We start from the raw sequence: 24,146 nt of genomic DNA on the forward strand, positions 1-24,146 counted from the left end.
ATTTATTTCCATTATTTCCATTTTTAAGGAATTTTCAATTTTTGATCCAAACTCCTAAATGTACAATGCTGATGCTAGACAATCTGAATTATAAATAAGAAGTGATACACTTTTACTATAATATATACTTTTGCAAAAATCTCTAGTTTTTTTTCAAATCAGTCTTTCCATTTTCGTCGATTTTTAACTGCAATTTTTGTGTTATTTGCTCCAAAACGCAGAAATGCACTTATGCTTTAATGTCAAATGTCGTGAGTTGAGGGGCTGTGCACTTTAAACAAATCTACTTTCTATATTACAGTAAAGCTGAATTGAATGTTGATTAACGTATCATACATGTACATGAAATTAGCGCTACTGATAAGCGTACATTGCTAATGTGTTGATTAAATTCTCGTATTTTACTCTCTTTATTTTCCTGTGGTCTCTATATATTCTTATAAAACGATTGATATCATCAACAAAAAATACTGAATAATTCGATTTTTTGTGGATAGGAATACTAGAATTTTTCAGCTATTTATAGTAAATCCCATTATGTTCACGAATGTATTTTTAATTCATTTATTATTTGATACTAAAGTCTCTAGAGTACATTTGTTCGATTTGTAGGCTAACTATCAAACTATTTACAACAATTTGTAAATAAATTGATTTGATTCTGTGTCATATATATATATATATATATATATATATATATATATATATATATATATATATATATATATATATATATATATATATATATAAAGCACATTTTACAACAACTCTTAAATTAACATAGCTGCCCTAAGTGAAGAAATATTAATATAGAAAGCACAAGGTAATTCACTTTTGAAAGGATACCCACTTCCGCCCCAACCCGGGGTTGAACTCTCGACCTACGGAATCTGTCTCCTAGCAGTATACAGAAACAGTGCGCTAGACCGCTTGGCCATCTAGGCAAGTCATAAAACTTGCTTTCGATGCAGATGGAATTCTCGCGGCGCTGTATATATATCCTACATTACACGGTCATTGAGAATGGAAGTGAGATACAGTTTTTTGGACATTAGTTTCATTAGAGGATCGTTACCGATACATATTGTAATGAAATAATATTTTTTTTTTTAAAGAACATTTTACGACTCTTAAATTAACATAACATGCCTAGATGGCCGAGCGGTCTAGCGCGCTGTTCCTGTACTGCTAGGAGATAGATTCCGTAGGTCGAGAGTTCAACCCCGGGTTAGGGCGGAAGTGGATATCCTTTTAAAATTGATTCTATATTAATATTTCTTCACTTAGGGCAGTTTGTTAGTTAAGAGTTGTGTAAAATGTGCTCTCTCTCTCTCTCTCTCTCTCTCTCTCTCTAATATATATAACACAGACACTTAACAAAAAAATCAAATCAATTTATTTACAAATAATTGTGATAAATGGAATAAACTTTGATTTTATAAACATCATGAAGGTATTACAAAAACGTCGAACGATATTTATAAAGAATTATTGGGCAATGTCATTAAATGACAATATCTCTCACGCAATGCAGTTTATGAAGTGTTCTTCTACAAAGTCTTAATATAATGTCTTATGGGTAGTATCCACCACACCTATGAGATATAAAATGTCATAGCAATACTTGGAATTTAGGTAGGCATGCCCTTAAGTGTACCCTTCTAGGTAGGTGAAGAGCATGATCAGCATCAGATAAGAAAATTACACATATACTATAGTTGTACATTTGACTGTTTGATCAAAATCTTTGTAGATAATTTCATTCTATGATTAATAATGAAAATTTCATATTTTTGATGAGTCAGTATACAATGTACGAGATATAAGGTAGGTGCAATCCAGAAAAAATAAACAAGTTTTTACTTAATAATTTTGTTAAATAAAATATGAGAAGAATTTACAATCATTCATTATTTTGTAAAGCTTAATGGTACCTTTAGTTCAAGCACCATTTAACTTTTAAGGACAGGGATAAAGTAAATTACGTCATAATTTAGGTACAGCAGTACAAGTGGTTTAGTGTTTATTATTATGTACTCCAGGATTGTCTCTTAGGATGCAGACTATTGGGAAACATTATAACGGTTTACTGATCACATCAACAAATCTGGGCCAAATTTTAAAGACGATTAAGCGAGATTATGTAAAATGTAATAATTCCTATTGTTTAGATATCAGGTTTTGAATAAAAGGGAACATTAATTTTTATATCCTATTCCCGTTTGCAGGCGATAAATACGTGCATGAAAATATCAATAACACATTTCAGATTTTTAAAAAATTCACAGGAACATATAATGAAATCGTAAAGTTGTTAATATACCGGTACCAGAATACAATTGTATTTGAAAAAGATAACAAATATACACTGTGAGTATTTCTTTCAATGCTTAGATTTAATTAACAACTTAACTGTTAACATAAGATGTAAATTCTTGATTCATCATATTCAATAAAAATACAAGGCACCCAAGTTCTCAAAAACATCGCGATCGATAACTGTCATCCAATCCCGTCCTCATCCCTTCTCGGCTTTAAAACGTATTCATGTTTCCACCAATTATTTGAAAATCGTTCTTTAGAATTATATTCCCTCCTAATTTCTCTAAGATCAAGACTTGATTTTATCATAAATATGGAGATAATGAACAGTAATCAAGCTCAAAAGTCCATTGAAACAATACAAATCGGGAGTAGAGCAAAAGACTAAAAAGTTTTACAAACTTATCGAGGATTTTATTTTCTGTCTCCAAATGTTCTAAGAGATCCAGATTTGTTTTGCTCTAAAGCTTGAATTTAATTGTATGGGTGTAATGGGTGTAAAGGAAAATTAGAACATGACAGTTGTTTGAACAAGCAATAAAGTCTTCAAAACAAAAAAGTACTGCACTTTTAATTTAAAATTTTTGTGTCGTAATTTTGGAAAGAATCTCGATTGTCAACTCCTTCCACAAAATGGGTAAATATATGTTCAATTTTTTCGGACTATTGGTCTCATTTAATTTAATTTAAATTAAACAAGTTGATGAAACAAGAATATCAGCTGTCTCGTTTAAAGTCATCATTTCGTAAGTTCTATGGTCGATACAATGACCTTGTCAGCAAATACAATTTATTATTGAGTCAAATGTTGACTGACGCTTTTCATACAAATTGTTAGGCCATTATTTACACGCTGAATTGTCGACGGATCTTTCCGTTATTTCCCGATCATGACAAGGAGCACACGGCGGGTGTGACCGGTCCGCAGGGGATGCTCACTCCTCCATGGTACCTGATCCCACCTCTGATGTTTGGAGGTCCGTGTTTGCTCTGCTCCTATTTTGTATTGTTTGGTGGACTTTTGAGTCTGAATACTGTTCGTTATCTTCATATATTTCATCTCATACAATCTGAAACGATAGTATATTTATGTTGTAGCATATTTACAATCTACCATCGAGGAAAATATGAAGAGTTTGGGATGATAAGGTCTGTTTTGAAAACAAAAAATAAAAATGATTATTGGAGTGTGTTAACAGGCACAAGGACATACAATTTAAAAGAACCCCAATAAAATTTGAAGTCAACTAAGACAAAGCGAACTCAAAGAAAGCTCTAACAATACAAATTGTGAGCAGGGAATACATGGAGCTCTTAAACATGAAAGATGTGATCAGGCTCCATGCAGGAGTAAGCATCCTCTGTTGTCCGCCATTAGCCCTTGTCATGATCGGGTATCTAGGGAAACCGTAGAAAATTCAATATGAAAATAATGGCCTAATAATTTTAATGTCACTCAACATCGCAGTATATGTGTCTTTAAAATAAACTCCAATCTGATTCCGAGAATGAAAACATCTACAATATACTCTCAAAATTTCCATTTATTAACTTTCCTTTATTCATTACTTAATTACATGTATATGATATAATTTTTCATCATTTGAACACTTTTACACGCATGCAAACTCTCATAACTTAAGAATCACTGATGGTGATAATGGTACATTCATACAGAAACTTGAGGAATGTTCATCCACATTTAAATATCTCAGTTGTGATTTTCTTCTTTGATTCTTGTGAAGCAGTGAGTGCTAAAATTGACATCCTTCTGAAGTAGTGTACCAATAATAAATACATATTACATGTAATGCCAAAGAAAAATGGGAAAAACTTTAGACTTAAAAAATTTCGTCAACTACTGGTTGTTTTATTGAAGTACAATTGTAAATGAATAGTTGGAATGTAAATGTAAGTACTGTGATTCAGAAGGATGTGACCAGACACTTAATTTGCATCCATGCATATTTTATAGCGTGTTTAGTGAAAATGCCTGGGTAAAAAGTGTAAGGTCATTCCTTCATGATCTTACAAAACTAACATATACCTTCCTCAACTGATAACTACTTTAATGGTGAACATTTTCTTTTCTGTATTTATGGACACCGATATCTGTGACTGTTTTGAGTATAGCTGGTGCTGTTCAGAAGTACTAGTATACTATCAACACTATCAACTTAGTTTCTTTTCCGTGGATATCCCATTAGAACTGACTTGGTTTTCTCTTTGATTTGATTTTGAGTAGGTTTGTGTGTAGAAGTTAAGGAAAAGGACGAGCTGGGAGAAAGCTACCAGAAGCTGGCACATCAGATAAGCCCTGGGAAACCCGCATCCAATATACAACGTGTGTAAAGCATGTAACACAAACCAAACAAACTGTATCTGGAAAGAAAATGATAAAAATAATCAAAGTAGAACTAGGTTTTAAGTTGGTTACCTTAAAAATCGGGATAAAAATAGATTCAAGTTTGATTCAAACAATCAATTGCTATTTGAAAAAAAAAGTAAATTTACAAAATGAAGATTTCAAGGCAAAATATGCTATTCAATAACCTTCTTGGGTATACCTCCTGCTAGATCTATATATTACTAGTCAAAAAAAAAAAATTGGGATGGACGATCATTCCAGTTAAATTTTTCGGACCAGTAAGCTATTGATTTGCAGCTATATTATAGTAGATATTGCAGAAGAAACCTACCAGCTGAAGTTTTGTCATATGCTTTTTCCACCAGAGATATTTTTGCATGGAGGGTCCGAAAGCCGCCAGTAAGTAATACGTATACATTATGACGTGGATAAAACTGTTCAAACTAACGACAAGATATGCTGAAATTACAAATATACAAGTAAACTTTAATTAATAACAGATCATTTAAAAAGATTCTCTTTTTTCTTGTTAAAGATTTATGTATTGATTTCAAGGAAAATGTTAAGAATGGTACATATTGCTTACATTCTCCACCGGAAACGAACTTTGCCCCCTGCCAATACCAGAAAGGCATACTGGCATGATGATATACATGAAGAAAGGTAATTTGGTTGTTTTTCTTCCTCAACACAAAGAACACCTGTAAGGGATGAGATATAAATTTGTATCATAGATATGTTTTGAAAATTTCATAATTAAAAATCAATAAGATGTTCTTTCTTTACATACCGTGTCAAGAAATTCTATTAGTTTCGATATGTAGTAAAGCCAAATCACATTTGCCAACTGAAATAAAACATAGAAATTAATAAATAATGTGCATGCTTTGGAGACAATCACTAACAATTTCATAATCTAAGTTTTAATTAAGTAGATAAATCAATCACTAATACCCTTAATGCTTGTGGATTGTTAGAATAGTCAACTGGCTGACACACTTTGCTGAAATCTGGATTTAACCAGGCAGTCACCAGAGTCTATGAAAAGAATGAAAAGCAATAAATGTATTGATGTTATTCAATGTTCAGATGTGATTTTGATACTGAAAGGGCAACAGCAAATGTACTATCAGTAGATGTACAGATAACTGTTAAATGAAAAAAGGATTGGTCATCCAATCTTCTTTTGCAGACCAGTGAGTCACAGATCTGTAGTATTACATGTACTAATCTAGTAATTGTTTTACATGGCCTTGTAAAAATTTAATTACAGGTAGAGTTGTATATATGAGCTTTAAAAATAATTTGGTATTCAATGTTCATATTAATTTAGGTACTAAAACTAAAATTCCATGCAGTGCCAACATCATATGTACAAGCTCCAGATCAGAAGTTCACTGATCGATGAAATATAGGATGGTCACTCCACTATTTTTTTCAAATCATTCTGCTACAGACCTGCAGTTTTCCATGTACATGCATGTACTAATTGCTTTACAGTGGCTTGTATAAGTAAGAAAAATTTTACCAGTACATGATATGTGTACACATGTATATATACCTCATAAAACATATAAGCACTAAGTGTCACCATACAGAAGTTATAGAAGATCATTATATTCTTTAGATCGTATGGTTTCCTCGACTGCATCCAGACAGGCCCCATCTTCACCAAATACAGATATACAGCTATACTCAGAAAGAGAGGCACTGGGGACCGTACCATGAACCAATCCGCGGTCCGTGGGTCTGTGATTAATAGGAAAAAAATAATAATGATTATAATTTTCAAATTAGATGAACGAATAAACAAACGTTAGTTAAATTTTACTTAAAACATTAAGTTAGTATTTCGGAAAAGGGGTGGGGGTGATAGAAATTCCGTGACAGGCACCAGACATTATTATTAAGCTGGTTTTCTATAGTAAATATATACGTAACTAAGCAGGTAAATTTATTGGGGCACGATCCACGTGCACACCACCACCCTAAAGGTGGTGAATATAATCACCTTTTAAAAAAATCTGAAGGGATAATAAAGTTCCTATAGGAAAATTTCTATGGGATATTATCAAAATCCTGCAGATTTGATTATTTCCTGCAAGATATTTCAGAAAATATTATTATTGTAAAATACCATGTATTTAGTAATACAATCTCCAGCAAAATTATTAAATATTAACAAGTACTCATTCCAAGTTGGCATTCTGGGACAAAATCCTCTGCGAAGAGAGATAACTCTAATATTTATAAAGAACTGCGGACGATAGTATTGTTCTCCCGCCTATCTCCAAGTCAATTTTCAAAAGTGAAGATATTCGAATGATTTTTAATATTTATACGGATATTTATAAAACATTACTTCTTTGGGAAAACAACGAGAGATAACTCTAAAATTTTGGTAAAACTAATTTTCCCCCTCGTGAAACAAAAATTCCTTTTTACGGGTAATATGGACTGTCATTTCACAAATTCATACCAAAGCTTTTTGTGTTTCACGGGGGAGAACATATGTTTATATACAAAAAACGACAAAAATGCATATTTTTTCAGCAATTTCCAAGTGCTTTACAACTGAAACATTATATTTTACTAATATATATGCTTAATTTTATGTGCATAAAACATAAGAAAAGATTTAAGAAACATTTATTCATAACCAAGACTATTTCAGAATATGGTGATGCTTTATGGCCCGATTTCAGTGGAAAATATCGTCTACCTCCCTTATTTCAAGAGCTAGAATTAGGGATATTTTACTATTTAGCACTGGAATTAAAATAATTAATCAATTACCATTGAACTGTTCTTTGTATTAAACAAAGATTTTATGGCCAAATTGTCATCAATATTGAATTAAATATTTGTAAAATGTAGGAGGGAGTCGGGAGTTACCGTGCGTAGTTCTTATTTTCCATCCTTTATTGAATCATGACAATTTCCAAAAAAAGAAAAAAATAATAAAAAAAAAAATAAAAAAAATAAAAATAAAAAAATAAAAATTGTTATGCACTGTAATTACAGAATAAAAAAAACCTCAGTTCACTCAAGCAGAGGGCTGCATGCTCTATTTTACATGCTATAATATCTATCCACAGGCACCATAATGTGGAGAACGCCCCCCCCCCCCAACAGAATTACCACATATACATTGTATATTTCTCAAAAATATGTGCGAACGGATTTATACGTCGTTCTGTGGGTTTGTTTCCGTTTTGCTCACATTTGAATTTCAGGTATTGAAAAAATGTGTGCAAAGCGGGAATTTGTCAAGGTAAGATAATTTCTTAATTGCTATAGTCTGTATCATAGTTATGAATTTGGAGAAAAAGAATCTATGGAATGAATACAAAGAAAAAATGATTAATTTTGAATTTGGTATTTTGATTGATTTATCTAATTTCTTATTTAGAAAAACTATTTTGAATCCTAAAAATTATCATAAATACTAATCAAAACTATATTTATATTCATATGGTAATAAATGAACAAGTTAATTTTTTTTTATTATTAATCAGGATTGAAATCATTTACTAAATCATTTTATCTTTGTGAAATAACAGCTTCGATAAGATATCTGTCTAAATTATCTAATTCATCTTCAGTTGGGTCGCACAACTTAAATTTTCAGAATTTATTCTTTTAAATATATATATTATAACACAGGTAATTCCAGGTAAATTCCAGATGGAGATCAGACTAGTACTATAAATGTTATCAAAACATATTTCACACCTATTGTTCTCAAATGTGTGCAAAACGGGAACAATCAGTGTATTTTTGTTAAAGTTTAGAATTTGGCCATATATGTACCGTATAGACCAGACAGTATATGGCCAATTCTTAAGTTAATCTTTAAAAAAGTTCAATGGAATTGAAGGAAATTTGCAGAATTTTGAGATAATGTAAAGGCTCGTTATATTTTAGTAATTTAGCTGAGGAGTTATGAAGAGCCTTATCCACACTACGGGCCCCTATTTTCACCTCAGATATCAAAACAATTAATTCTGATTTACAAGTATCCATCTCAAGTAATGACCATGCAGCTAAAGACACTCGGATAAGGATTGCTATAGCTTCACTTCTGGCGCATGTGTTGGCATGGCCGTTATACACACATACACCTACCTCCAATGGAAATATGCTTTATACTGTAGAAGTACTGAAACACATAGAACCATGCAGCTAAAGACAGATAAATCTATAAACACGAATGACAAACGATGTAAGTATATAATGCACTGTATGCCTGTATAACTTACCACTAAGATCTTCCATAATATAATGGTAAAGCCGGGGTGTCTCTGTTATCTTGTTCATTCTGGAATTCTCATAGATCTTGAGAGAAATCATGTTATGAAAAAAAAAGTATAGTTAGAATTCTCAAGGTTTTAATTTGAAAAAAAGTTTTCATCAACACAAGACCAAAATCTAGCGATCGCAACTATTTAAATCAAACGCGTCTGTATTTCTAACTGTTCAATACATAGCTTTCTCAGTATCTGTGCAAACTCACGTGGATTTCACTTTTGTTCTATTTTCAAATGAAATTCATGGATGCATGTAAAATTTGGGTAATTATAATCATTTTGTGCTCTTTCACTGAAAAACTTTTACAGGAAAGACGAGGCACATTAATTTTGCCACATCTCTATGTATCAGGAAGGAAAACGTAAGATCTTATCAGCAATCCTACAGTTTTTTTGTTTTATTTTTGGTTTTTACTCATGTGTTGTTCTTTCCTGCGTATTCTACAGTGTAGGAGAGTTCTTGTATATAAAAGTATCTCCTCTTTATATATATATATATATATATATATATATATATATATATATATATATATATATATATATATATATATATATATATATATATAATTATTTTATTTATCATACATCTATTTGTCATGCAACAAGGGCAAATGTTAATTCACGGAAACGGATCAATTGTAACAACTTGTTTCCGAATATTTTTCCTGCGTGTATACTATTTGAGTGTGTACATGTATATTTATGCTGACTTAATTATTATTCAAATGAAATAAAATTTAAACTAAACTATTTACTTTTATACCCCCTTCACCCCTTACCCCCCCCCCCCTTTTTGCCCATTTTTGACTTAAGGCTATTAATTTCTTTTACTAGATACCATAGTGGCATACATGTAGATGTAGACTACTCGCTCCCCAACTCTTTCCAATTGAAAAACACAACCTTAATTCTCTGAATATAGGATTTATGGAATGCGAACTTTAATTTAATCGTCTTTCAAATTTATCCAACTTTTGATAAACTGTTTTCCTCATTTCATTTCTTGAATATCCATTTCATTTGATACATCGAATCATGCATACATATAGATGCAGTATATCGCCTTAGTTAGAATTTCATCTTTTCTTAAAGGCTTACATATGAGAAATCAACAACAACATATGAATAAACAATCACATGTAATACTTACCTCAATAAGACGTTTTCTACGTGTATATGAGGAGTTTAAATTATACAGACACTGATTATGCACGTGGATATACCGGCATACTTCCTTCCGTTGAATTATGACGTGACTCTATTGTCCAGCAAAACTACTTTTAAATGTCCGCAATTCATATCTAGGTCTAGACTAAATATAACAAAAACTTGACATGTGTATAAGTGCACATTGAACTTGTCAAGAATTTATCGATCTCTAACTTTTAAGTTTTGATAAATTATATAGTTTTTATAAAGTAAGATCGAGTTTTAAGATATTTATTTTAAAGTTTATTTTTTTTTTGCATAGTTTCACTGTTATCCGTGTTGAAAGTCACTTTCAAACTTCGTAATTTTATTAATATTTTGATCCACTGATCCTATTATCCATAAAGCACAATACAGACCAATAAGAGTGACCTAGTATTGACCTCGTTTATATATGGTCAGGGTACAGGTATGTGCACTAGCTATAGTTAAGAGATTAGTGGAAATTTGTGAGGTATTCTAATATATTCGAGCGATTGTCAACGAAGCTAGGCGTGATTGCTTTATTACAGAATATATTACTTCAGTGTTGATCGACCTGGTCGATACAAAACATTTTGCTATATAAGAAAATTAAGCTTGAAAAGATTGAAAACTATGGAAAGTCCATAGAAAACAGATACAAGAGGTGGAAAACTTTGAAAGTAAAATGGTAATTGACCCCGTACCCCCCCCCCCCCTCTACCGAAGGAGTATATGTTGACGTCATATCCTTTTGACCAGCGTTGTCTGCCTGTCTGTCCGTCTTTTGTTACAAACAGAGTCTCGGTTATAACTGGATACCATGGAATGTTTTTGCTCATGACTTATAAGATGTATAAGAACCTTGACTTTGTAAGCCATGTATGGAGTGGATTAATTTAAACTTACCAACAATGCGGAGTCTAGATCTGAAGGCGTGACAAAATATTGAACTAAGGACGTAAAGTCGTAACATTCGACTGGAATAAAATCGAAATTTTCAACGATCTTGTCTCAGTCTGGAATCAATTCTCGTTCCTCTGTACATAAACCTGTATGCGTGTATTTGGCAATTAAGATAGGTCGAGATACAAACTCATAATTCAGAATAACTTTTCAAATGAAAAGACACTTGAAGGTTCTTTTCTGCATGCAGTTGTCATCTCTTTTGAAGAAACAAAATGACGGGGAAAAGATATTTCAGAAAACATTTTCTAAAGGTCCTGAATATTATCTAGTTGATCCAAAGTGGGACCTCAACCCGATATACATGTATTTTTATAAACAGTCAGCAGCAATCTTAGTACACTCCTTATTTCTACGGAAATATATCGTATAGACGACGAGGAAAATCCAAGCTGTCTATTTGAAATTGATCAACCCGATATATTTCCGTAGACAGTTATGTAACAAACCTAACACATGCAAGTAATAATAGAGGAGTGGCAACGGAAGAGGTCGGAGGAAGACTGAAAAAGTACGGAGCAAATCCACTTTGAAAACAACAAGACATCACTGGAGGATTTAGAGGGAGGGGGTCCAGGGAGCCCCCCCCCATTTTGTGTCCAATAATATGAGTATGATTTAATACATCAATTTTTTGGTGTGATCGACCTCTGGACATCACTCCGACCCACAACTGCATGATTGTTTGCTCTTCTGTTTGTTTTAAATCTCCCATTATCTATGTCTTCACTATAACGCTATATCAATCGAAATAAGAGCATTTATCAAAAATTTTAACTCTTTTAAGTTTACCTGTACATATATACACAGCATAACGTTAAACTAAACTTAATGAAAAGAAATTATTTTATTACAACAATGTGAAACATCAAGATAAGTATTAATTATCAGAGAGAGAGAGAGAGAGAGAGTTTTAAACTAATCATTTTAGAAGGGTTTTTGAATATTGTGGAAGTAACAAAATAAACTTATTTTTAAGCAAGAGGCCCACTGGACCATATCGCTCATCTGAGCACGTTGGTTAGAGAACAGCAGAAACGAGCTCAGTACTCGCCCATCGTTGCCCTAGCCTTGCTGATTTGATCAAACGTGAATCTACATGTACGCTATGTAATGAAGCTTTCACATATGTTTAAACTTTTCTAGCCCAGGGGTCCTTGAGAAGAGGATTCTTATAGATTTCCCCCTAAACATTCCCGGTGTATAACTTTAATCGCCATTTGTGGTCCCATCATCCCCCCGAGGTAATGATTTTTGAACAAAATTCAGTCTACACTATGTAATGAAACTTTCACAACAGTCTCAATTTTTCCGTCCCTGTGGTTCTTGAGAAGATTTTTGACAGATGTCGGTAATTTTTCACTCATTCTTAATTATCTCCCTTTGAAAGAAGGAAGTGACCTTTCATTTGAACAAACTTGAATCCGCTTCGAACAAAGATACTTTTTGGTAGGTTTCGTTGAAATTGGTCCGGTAATTCTGCAGAGGATATGAAGATGTGAAAAATTTTACGACGACAACAACAACGACAACGAAACCAACAATGACAGACAAGGATGAATTTTAATCAGAAAAGCTCACTTATTTGAGCCTTCAGCTCGGGTGAGCTAAAAAGTTGTGTTAGTGGTGATTTTCTTTTTTTATGAAACGTTTGCTCTAATGTTTTGTTTTGGATTTTTAATATTGAACACATGGATACGTGTGCTAGAAGAAAATATACACAACAAAACGACTAAAAAATTCCCTTGGAGTAAATATATTGTAGGGAAAGCATCGTTACAGTTTTAAACGCCTATGCAATGTTTCTATCGTTTCTGTAGCAGGACACGTCTACAATGTCCGCTGATTTGCTTTTGTTCTTTTTGGTAATCCCATTTCAATCATGGTATTCAAGGTATCCTCGCTGAAGAGAAACTGTATATATGAAACGTACAAAATTTTAGCCTTCTCTTGACCCCACCTTAACTGGATGAACATTTAGTTCCGATCTATCTGTGCTTTATGTTTTAAATAATTCAGATTATGATGTTGATTCACAAAGATGTCAAGCCGGTTTAAGAATTGTATTGTAACATTGTGGCCTTTGCCAAGATTTTCAAGCTTGACTTCCAAAAAGAAACACCATTTTGAGTATTACATGTATTAGTGTTATTGTCTTTTATCTGTATGACTCAGCTTATGCTACCAAAAACGAGCATTTCATAGCATTTTAAATTGATTTATAAAGAACTTTGTCTGATAAAGACATTTACTATAGTGCGGGCATCGTCGCAAACTACGGGTTCTGTGTCCACAATGGACAAGAAACCAGTGGCTTGCGACGATGTGGTACCAAGTATGAAGCCAAAATTGTTCTTTGTTGTTTTTTTTTCCGTGATAATACAATATTTATAAAAAGTGACATGTGGTAGAGGTTACCTTTTTGTATGCAAGAAATAATTACAGACAAATTATGCTGAAAATAAATTTAAAAAATCATATAGTAGTGTTAAATCTAAAGCAAACTAGCATGGCGCGGCGCCATGCCCTTTTTTCCAGCGCCATGCCCTTTTTTCCTTGCAAAAATAAATAAATATGCCTAGCAGAGGCAAGATGGACTAGCGGCTTTGTTTATTCAGTGCATGCTGATTAGCCCCTTTGTTTATTGAATGCTGGCAAAGGTGTGAATTCAGGACAGGAAATCACTTCTCGCTTGAACGCACACAGCCACCTGGCCAGGTAACATGCCTCAGGCTGTCAGGGTATAAGAGATAACAGGAGAAAATATCATTTAATTGCATTGATTATGCAAGAATTATCCCAGTGTCAAAGATAGATTAATTTGTAAATTAAAATGTTACACATTTTAAGTCAGGATCGTTTTTTTTAATTTGAAAGTAGAAAAAACAGAGTAGATGAAGAAATGTGAAAAATAAAACTGCTGATGAATTAAGTCAACATACAATGTACAGTACCAAAAAAAAAACTGAATATTATGTGTGAAATGGGCTAGGAAACAACAAAGTATGAAGTTAGTTTCTTTCAACATGTTCAATGATCTGTGTTCTAACTTTTTGAGTTGACACCCAGAGGCTTTATGTTTCTAAGCCAGAAAAAAAGACGTTAAAAAAAGTGCCCTAATGAAAACTTGTCGCGGCGTAAAGTGCCCTTTCGATTATTGGATTACCATGCCCTTTTTAGAGTCTGGATTTAACACTATATAGATTCAACATTATTTTCTTTTCTTCGTTTGGAATGGAAGAGATCAACATTCAAAGAACGACAACTCAAGCAAACCCGAATCACGGACCGACGTCTGTAGTTTTTGCACACACATGCAATGACAATTTCTATACTAACAACATTCTTGTTTTAATTACTAATAAATATAACATAAGGTTTTATCGCGCCAGTTACATCCATCTTTAAATTGTTAAATATTATAGTTCAGAGGCAGTACTGTGCACATGTACAGCTTGCTAATAGAAACCCTGTTATTTTGTAAAATTATGTTTACTCCCCAGTCTTTCCGACTTCATGATCTGCCACATCAATGTTTAAAGGTTCAGGTTTTACAACTACGTCACATTGTATCAGAACACTTTTCATCTTTATAAAATGTGTGCAGTTTATTTTACTTCATTTAATTTTTTTTTAAATAGGACACATTTATGATTTTAAAGTTATTTAACAAATTCTGTACCATTCAGGTATCAGTATTCAGTAAAAGCTAGATTTCACAGGTGTGTTCAACTTCATTCTATATATTCTGTAGAGATTTGGAATATTATTATATGACGTGGTGTCCATTTTTTCATGGAATAAAAAAATAATTCTAATATTCAAATTTTAATAATTTTATTTGGATTTACATTATCTATTGCACAAAAAAGATGCCTATCAACCATTTACAGCATCAAACAAAAAAATAAAAATAGAGATTTTTTCAGATACTCCAAATTCAGATTTAAATTTAAAGTTCATACTTCATTCATATTTAACTCTTGATTCTTTTCTGATGAAAAGATGTGTACACATTTTTACAACACTAGAAAAACCCTTAAAACTTGACAAGTTCTGAAAGCGTAACTCACTTTTAGTTCAAAAAAAAAAAAAAAAAAAAATTTACTGCGTGTTCATTCTTGAGATCAATCAACTTTGCTGGTTTACACATCAAAATAACAATTTACTAATTACAATCTCGCAAGCAATGTGAATTAAATTTATGAGGTACTGGAATCTGCCCTTATTTTAGGATGCTGCATCTTTAAATAATACTAGTTCATATACATGTCTTAAATAAACATGCTTACTGGAAGAATAGCACTATATTTGATTGCTACAATACCAATAAATATGATATACTGACAAAATCTTCCTTTTTTGTATGTATATAAATATTAGGAAAAAAACCCATGGATTTGCTTACAAATGTTCAAGTGAAATTCTAAACTTCAACATTTTTTTTTTTTGGAAAATTCTGTCAATCACACCATATAAAATGGCAAGTTCTGTTGACATATGCTGTACAAATATTTAATTACCCAGCCTTCTCAACAATTTAAAAAGTTCTATAAATGTCACTGCTAATAATTTACACTTTTTCAAGAGGAATGGTTTAGTAGGTATGACAGAATTTTCGATCATAATATCAGCTTACAATAAATGAGAAAACATGTCCTTTGTTCCTCTATTCATCAAAAGTACACATTTAAAGTTAAACAAAATCTTTAAAATTGTCCTAATTGTTGGAGACAAGAATCCAAAATGGATAACAATTATGTACAAATGATAATTGCTTGACAAAAAGTATAAAAATAAAAGTGTCCCCAACTGAACACGAATTTCTCATTGTCTCGAAGACAACTGCATCCTGGGGAAGGATGGGTGGAGTTGATCAGCTGACTAGATGTTTGGATTTTCACTCCAGTTGTTGATTGTTCAACGATTTGCGACCATTGTTCCTAACGTCACAAGGCCGACAGCCGTGAACATGAGTCCTTTCCACAACTTGTCTTCCGTTGCACCTTGCTCTGGGAAATAATCAGCAAAGGCGTCCTATAAAAGACAAAAATACCTCGTTTAAAAAACACAATTCTCAATTATTGAGAGACCATACCTGATGTCATGTATCATGAGATCTTTTTCATACATTTAATTAGGATTAGCCAGGCTTATAGTTATTTTGCTTAGTGGTTTGACACTCAATACATGACTTCTCCATACATGGAAATTTTAAAAATAGTTTTCTACAAAAGGACCCTTTAAATTAAAATATTTGCCAAGTTGAGAAATGCAGAATGAAAGCATAAAATGAATCACCCATATTTGTGGTAAAATCCAGTCTAAAGAGGTTTTTAAATGGAATTTGGCTATCTGCCAAATGTATTCAGTATTCATTGAAAATTCAATACACTCACTGGCACACTACCAAAGCATGTCTGGCACATTTGTATAGATACTAAGCAACCATGAAGACCTTACATTCTAATAATTCTTATCATGTATACTTCAAAGACATTTCTTAATCTTCATATATTTTTTTAAAATCCCCACAGATACTTGTTTCAGATGTTTTTTCCTAAATAAATCTATTAATATAATATTGTTTATTCCAACTAACACCCGACTCAAAAAATCATGAATATATTATCAATCCTATGAGCAATTTTCACTTACCCATCCCCCATTATCCAAGATCCATTTCCCCAATTTACTCGCAACATATTTTCCAGCATATAGGGCAATTCTTTCTTCAGAGTCCGGACTATATTTCTTACAATGGACTGCTAACCTAGCTGCGAAAGTATACACCGCAACAATTCTACCCCAGTTAATTGTCCCATCTTCAAAAATTTCATCAGCAACTGATACAAATGTCGGGAAGGCATTAGTGTCATTCACATTTAGTTTTTGCACCATAGATTTGAAAGCGATATTATGACGATCAGACATTTCTTTCACAGTTCTTCTCATGGTTTTACAGTATCTATTTTGAGGAGCTCTATCACTATTTTCCTCGAATGTAGCAATCACATCTGAGGCAATAACTTCTGCCATCTGTCGAACTTTATCCATAGGCGTTGTGCTACCAGGAGTTTGTGTTTCTTGATCTAACCTCGCCATATCTTGACCAAGTCCCGCAAATCCAGGAAGAAGACCAAGCTGCCGGTTAATTTCAGTAAATAAATTTCCTTTGAGAAAGTTTCCATTTGAATGTTTCAGGTTTTCTACTTCACTTGCCATTTCTAAGTCCAAATCCACTGTTAACTGTTCAATTAAAAGAACAAGAAATGAGATGTAAACAAGAAAACGAGAAGTCTTTATACGTCTAACCTCCCAAAATGGCTGCGGTCTTCTCAGGAACGGACCGATTCACGTGATAACTAACCTTCTCTCTTATTGGTCAATGGTGTTTATAAAGTATGTGACGTAAAAAACAATTCTATATTTATACACTGAGAAGATTCCACATCATACGTCATTCAGAAAGTAAGGATTTGATTGGACAATATTATTACAGGAATTCCTGCGAGAGGGACGAAAATTTTACGGAAGAGTTTCCTCCTCTCACGGTAGTAGTTGTTGAATATATTGGAAAAATATATTTGATACAAATTACCATAAAACAGATTATAGGAAGTGGAAATTATCAGGTATGTAACGTTATACTTATCTCAAAGTAGGCCTATAGTCTCTAGAGGCCTCTACTACTGCCGAATTTCCTCAGCAATTTTTTTAGATAAACATATGGTTTATTATGATTATAGGGTACTTTATTTGGAAATTGTTTTTGTTTTTAACTTTGCAATGTTTTTTCAATAATGATGTTTTGACTTTTTGTTTTTTATCTTGGTTTTTGCAATGAATATAAAGAAAATGAATGTGAAACTTTTTGAAGCCAAGTGGGGTGCGTCGATTTACCCAAATGGAACCCAAATGGACCCAAATGGAAACACAAATGGACCCAAATGGAAATCAAATGGACCCAAATGGAATATTAGATATATATTATCGTATCCTCAAGTTGTTACTTATTTAAAATGATGAAAATAATAAACTTGCAAATGGAAAATATTAATTATTCATTTCTAATATTGTATTTTAAAATACGAATTATTTTTTTTCTATTTGAAATAACTTTTGCATATCATTGAATACAAAATGGAAGTATTTCATATTAAAGTTTATAGATTTCATGGCCGTAGGAACCCGGGGGGGGGGGGGCACGAGAGAGGCGCACTACCCCCCCCCCCCCCCCCAATAATTTTGCCGATATATAGAATACTATAGAAAATTAATTCGTATTTTAAAATACAATATTAGAAATGAATAATTAATATTCTCCATTTGTAAGTTCATTATTTTCATCATTTTAAATAAGTAACAACTTGATAATACGATTATATATATTTAATATTCCATTTGATTTCCATTTGGGTCCGTTTGATTTCCATTTGGGTCCATTTGTGTTTCCATTTGGGTCCATTTGAGGTCCATTTGGGTTCCATTTGGGTCCATTTGGGTAAATCGATGTGCTGGCCTAGTGTTCAGTAATAGATTATTTTGCTCAATTTCATTCATGTGAAAATAAAAGCCTAAGTACCATTGTATGACTATGGTGACATTGACAAAGTCAGGAGCATATAGATTTGTGATGCATGTGCAGTATTGTAAACATGTTTAACTTTATGCAGGGACCTATATACTAACGTGTTAGATTTATGCTATGTACTGCATTTTGCCAAAAATGGAGAAAGTTTCTTAGTGAGACACACTGCAAAACATTTTTCATTCAACAAATTTACAAAGTTTTTGCATTTAGGGTATAAGATTAATCTAACATTTTTGGAAAATTTCTTTTAAAAGAGAAAATAGTGTCGGCATGATTTTTTCATTAAATTTGGATGTTATACCTTTCTATTAGCCATGCTAATGTCCAAATTTTACTACATGTATTCACTGACTGAACTTTCGGAAGAAATATTGATGGCAGGCAGGTGAAGTCCTTTATCCAATCAGGCAATGACATCTAGCATCATTCCAGTATGAGCCAAAATGAAAATGCAATGTTTGAAATGGGTTAGATATTATTTCAGATATTGCATTGCCTGCTTTAATTTTATCAATGCTGTATATTTTCATGTAAAAAGTTGATGAAATTTGTTTTTTGTGTGAGCAATTTAAGTGACCATAATTCTGTTCACACAATGCATACCGTCAGTTAGAAAAGCTTGAATTTATAACTTAGACCAATAAATGTAAAAAAAGAAAGTTATGTGATATTTTTTAATCTTCTTCAAGTTAAATATACAATTGAACTTCGATATCTCAAAACTGATATCTCAAATCCATGAATATGTGGGAGTGATTTGGAAGCTAGTCTAAACCCTTTAATAAAGTTTATCAAGTTTATCATCTTTATTCTTTATGTATTTTACCCTGGATCATAACTCTCCACTGTGGGACGTGGAGACTGATCCTTCAGATGAGACCATATAAATTGAGGTCCCGTGGCACAAAAAAGAACCCTCACTGCTTAATGGCCCTGAATGCTGAGTATAGGTATAAATTTGCAGCCCTCCACATGCAAGCGGTGGCGTCTCCATATGAGTGAAAAATTCTTGAAAGGGACATAAAACAAACAAACCCTGGATATCTTGAATCCTTGGAAGTTTCCTCTCAAAGTTTTTTTCTCATCCCATTGAGTTCAAGATAACAAGGTGTGACTGTATATATATGGATACCAAAATCTCTAATTCATGGTGAAGAATGTGATGCTCATAAAAATTTTGTCATTTTATAGAATCTTCTAAATTGACAACAAGCAGATACATTTGTTTTTTCTCAATGCAGAGATAAAAATTAACTTTAAGAATTATTCAATTTATCCTGTTTATCAGCCAAAAAATATATATGTAACCAGTTGATCAAATTATATGATTTGTGTTCATGTGTGTGTTACAGTGCCATGAAAATTCATTGCTGAAATGCATGTACATGTATTTAATTTTTTTAATTTTCAGTTTCAATTTCCAGTTGATGCCTTGTCTATGCATTTCTAACATGTCTAAGCTTTTGAACACTATTTCACAAATGCAATATTTATGACAGCTACAATAATATTAAGAAGAGCAAAATTTAATTTTGATTTCTTATGATTTCTAGGACATGGGATCTGAGGGAATGGAAGACGATCAAGAGGAAACTCAGAGAACCCTACCCCACCCAAGCAACAACCCCAGGATAGAGGTGACACGGGCGGAAAGTACAGACAGGACACAGAGTGATAATGAAGAGGACATAGACGACAGCATGAGAATAAGTCAACAGAGGGTGGAGCGGAGGGGATCTGTCCCCACAGGGCTGGTAGAACATCACCTGAATCCCCAGTCACATTCCATCTGTGGACAAATTCTTAGAGTGATGGGAGACGAGCATTATTCCAAAGGACTCGGTAAACATTTAAGGTACATGGGTGATGAAATGTGTTATTCGTACTATTTAAGAAATGCATACTACAATTCGACTAGGGAAAATTCTTCAACTCTGACAAACAGTCATTCATTACCGGACCTGAGGAGACAAAAACATGATAAAGAATGACCGATGTAAGTGAATTCTAAACGTCGGAAAGTGTCGAGAAACCAGTCAAGGGATGCAGTATAATTTAACCATCAAGAAGTTGACTATGGTCAGTATTCAGTAAGGATGAAAAAGGGGAGATACTTTTCCTAAACTCTTGTGAAGGATATTTATAAATGTTCATAGATCAGATAGAATGCAATTTGTAATTTACTAAATGGTTGTACAATCAGTGATATAATACTTGAAATCATTTTCTTGATCAAGTGAAGTCATTGTTTGAAAAGGTTGAAGTGATTTAAGGCATTGTCCTTTTTTCACATTGTTGATTTAGAACATAATTTTCTTTATCTATCTTTTTTTTTTTATCAGTTTTGAGGTTGTTGGTACCTGAAGTGATATCAGGCATTCCACCTTGTTTACAAGTCTATATGAGATAAATATCTGGGAAATATATAAACACCTAGATCAGCAGAGTAACAGACAATAAGTTGAATGTTAAATAATTTAAATACCCTTATTCATTAAACTGTGTATTGAATTCATGTGGTCAACAATGCTATATATGACGTATTTATTTCTGACAGAAGACACGCATAGATAAATTTGTTTACTTTGAATGATGTAATGTACGTATTTAAAAAAAAAAAAAGGTAAAAGATTTTTCAAATGTATTTTTAACAAAAAAGAGCATTTACCTGAAAGGTTCACATTGATTTTTGCCAGTTTGGGATTTTTAAGTTCATCGATCCCTTCATTTATCAAGTTTTTCAAGATATTTATAGTATGTTCTTTATCAATGGGTTATTGGTTGGTTTCATTTTTTTTTTAATTTAAAAAGAAGCTTAATCTTGATCAGAACATTCACCATGTTAACCCAAAATAGAATTTGTTTGAATCGAAAGTTAATTAACTAAGAAAGAGATTTTTGGTATTTAACTGATTTAAAGATTTTTTTCTTAATGAAAATCCTCTCTACATTCCTGTTCAAATATTTGTTTAGAGAGATTGGAATTTTTAAAAAAAAACTCTTAATTAAGATTATCATTCACAGTAACACCTGTAAGGTGTGCATCTATTGTGTATAAGATATTTTGTTATGTGGCCAATGACCATACAATGATTGATTTTCATTATAAAATTAATTTTCAATTACTGTATTAGAAGGTGCTGTGAAGTTCAATGTTTACATATAAACTTTGTAAGTGCCATATTCTTAATAAAAGGTTGGTTAAATACTGAACCAAACACTGATTATCTGATTAGAGAAATTCAGTGGTGATTTAAGATTGTTATCATGGTTATTCAGTTACCCTGTTCAAAGTCTTTCAACATGATTACATAAGAATACACTGGATTTGTCTTTCCATAAACATGTTTATGCTCTGGAACAGAGTCACAGGTTTTAAGTACAGGATATCACTAGCAATCGCTGATAAACATGTTTTTTGTTTAATATATTGTACATGTTGTATATGAAAATGTATGTAAGATAAATCTGTTGATTATTCGGTATAGTTTATATACATGCACTTTAATGTGTTAGTGTATTTCTTGGTACTGAAAACCATATGGGGTCAGAAATATTAAAGTACCTATATCTATTAATTATTTGTTAATAATTGAGATAAAAATAGTACACATCATGAATATTCTTACACAGATTTAAAGTGCATGTGTCTGGTTTCTTAAACATGTTATATGCATGTGAAGTGCAGTACAAAGTACAAAGGAACTCGAGATGAAATCAATTAACATTACACACAAGGCCAAATATTATTTATAAATATATATCATGTAATTGTAACATATTGGCAAGAATCTATAATATATTCTCTTTGTCCTTGTTTGGTCCACGACTGGACAATGGTGGCGTTCATTAAATAGAACAGGATATGGTTAGTTCTGAGTACTAGTCACTTGTATATTTAAATGTTGAAATCATTCGATCAAGCAAATTCTAAAAGTGAATGTCTGATTTTATGGAAAATGACAAATAGGAATTCATCATCTGTAAAGATTGTGATGGTATATATTTGTCACTATTTAAATGCCCTTTCTGACAATGGAAGTGTGAAAATGTATACAATTGTACTTAAAAAAATATTTAAAAGTATTCAAACTTTAAATAAATAAATAAACATACAAATTGTCACCACCTGAATAATTCTGTAAGGATATAAGTAAGTAACTAAGCAATAATGGTATGGCATTAAGGGTATGAATTCAACCATGGGCCAGTGATCATTAAGATTTTTAAAATACCAATATATTTGTTGTTATAAATTTATAAAGTTTATTTCAAGTTCACTAATTCCAATTGAAATTATGGATTAATCTGGCAAATGATTGCAGTGTTTGTTTATGCACACTGCTCCAATTTCAATTTAGTTACGCAATATAAAGAATACTTTCTTTGGGGCACTTCAGTGATTTCAAAATATAGAACTCTTTCAATAGTTATTTAAATATATATAACTTAGATCAAGGCACTTGTTCGTGGAACACACATATATATTACTAGCTAAACCACTTTGGCAGGGTCCCAAACTAACTCCCACGTAGAGTGAGTGGGGAAAACCCGACCTGCCCGAATTGTTGATAAGTGAGAGATAATCACTTTTGTAGCTTTACCTGAACCTGTTCATCTGATATTATGTACCAGGTACACCATGGATTTAATATATCAAATGATAGTTAGTCAAGTTTGCAAAAACTCACAGCAATTGTGTTAATGAATGTATAATTGTATATTTTGTATATTTGATAGTCAGGTATTGTACCAGGATAGATGAGCAGTGGTTGTTTGACATTGAGTCAGCAATAATAATTTATAGTATAGATCAATTTATACATACATATATAAGTGATAATCATGAGTAATTGTTTAGTTAGCATAAACCTAGTTGTTGACTTTTCAAAGTTTATTTGTATATATCTTAAGCTATATCTAAGAGGGTAAAATTGTAATGGCACCATAAAATGGAGATAATTTTCTTGATTGTTTGTTTGTAAGATGATGCAATAATATGTGGGAATAACTTAGAATAACATTATGCAAACCTGTGCAATCTTCCTTGTTACTTACATTGTAAGGTGTGGACCAGGTGTTAGGTGATGACACCTTTGTATATAACATACATTTTTACCTGTCAAACAGGTAACAGTCACATGGAGAGGGTAACTTGATTTTACACCTTACAATATTCATTAGGTATGTTAATTATTTTGTCATATTGTGTAATTGGTTACCTGTTGGATAATTGTGATAATCGTAAGACTTTCACAGTACATGGTGTACAGTGTATATCTGAAATTTTCCTTGGAGTGCCTCAGAGGGCAGAGGTCATCAAAAAGGATGTCATTACAGCTTTTTGTTAAACATTTTAAACATTTTGAACATAAGTTAGTTTATGAAAAGTATTTAATAAATTTAAGTAATAGCA

At 32.2% G+C, this 24,146-nt stretch overlaps 3 protein-coding genes across 3 annotated transcripts; 1 reads left to right on the forward strand and 2 right to left on the reverse strand.

The window, feature by feature from the left end:
• Positions 1-3,915: 3,915 nt before the first annotated feature.
• LOC133201042 (elongation of very long chain fatty acids protein AAEL008004-like) lies at positions 3,916-9,010 on the reverse strand. The gene is made up of 7 exons (XM_061336848.1): positions 8,953-9,010; positions 6,252-6,439; positions 5,645-5,728; positions 5,481-5,537; positions 5,277-5,391; positions 5,022-5,149; positions 3,916-4,704 (listed from the first exon to the last, which is right to left on the reverse strand). The coding sequence occupies exons 1-7, from the start codon at positions 9,008-9,010 to the stop codon at positions 4,495-4,497; spliced, it is 840 nt and encodes a 279-aa protein (XP_061192832.1). The 3' UTR covers positions 3,916-4,494.
• A 5,946-nt stretch (positions 9,011-14,956) lies between these two features.
• Positions 14,957-17,475, reverse strand: LOC133173832 (bcl-2-like protein 1). The gene is made up of 2 exons (XM_061308887.1): positions 16,795-17,475; positions 14,957-16,173 (listed from the first exon to the last, which is right to left on the reverse strand). The coding sequence occupies exons 1-2, from the start codon at positions 17,359-17,361 to the stop codon at positions 16,057-16,059; spliced, it is 684 nt and encodes a 227-aa protein (XP_061164871.1). The 5' UTR covers positions 17,362-17,475; the 3' UTR covers positions 14,957-16,056.
• A 181-nt stretch (positions 17,476-17,656) lies between these two features.
• On the forward strand, positions 17,657-24,146 carry LOC133173833 (uncharacterized). The gene is made up of 2 exons (XM_061308902.1): positions 17,657-17,771; positions 20,284-24,146. The coding sequence occupies exon 2, from the start codon at positions 20,287-20,289 to the stop codon at positions 20,719-20,721; it is 435 nt and encodes a 144-aa protein (XP_061164886.1). The 5' UTR covers positions 17,657-17,771; positions 20,284-20,286; the 3' UTR covers positions 20,722-24,146.

Source organism: Saccostrea echinata, unplaced genomic scaffold (assembly GCF_033153115.1).
Source record: "Saccostrea echinata isolate AGI-Se365-2 ecotype Australia unplaced genomic scaffold, CSIRO_AGI_Sech_v1 ptg000002l, whole genome shotgun sequence".
Classification (NCBI taxonomy): domain Eukaryota; kingdom Metazoa; phylum Mollusca; class Bivalvia; order Ostreida; family Ostreidae; genus Saccostrea; species Saccostrea echinata.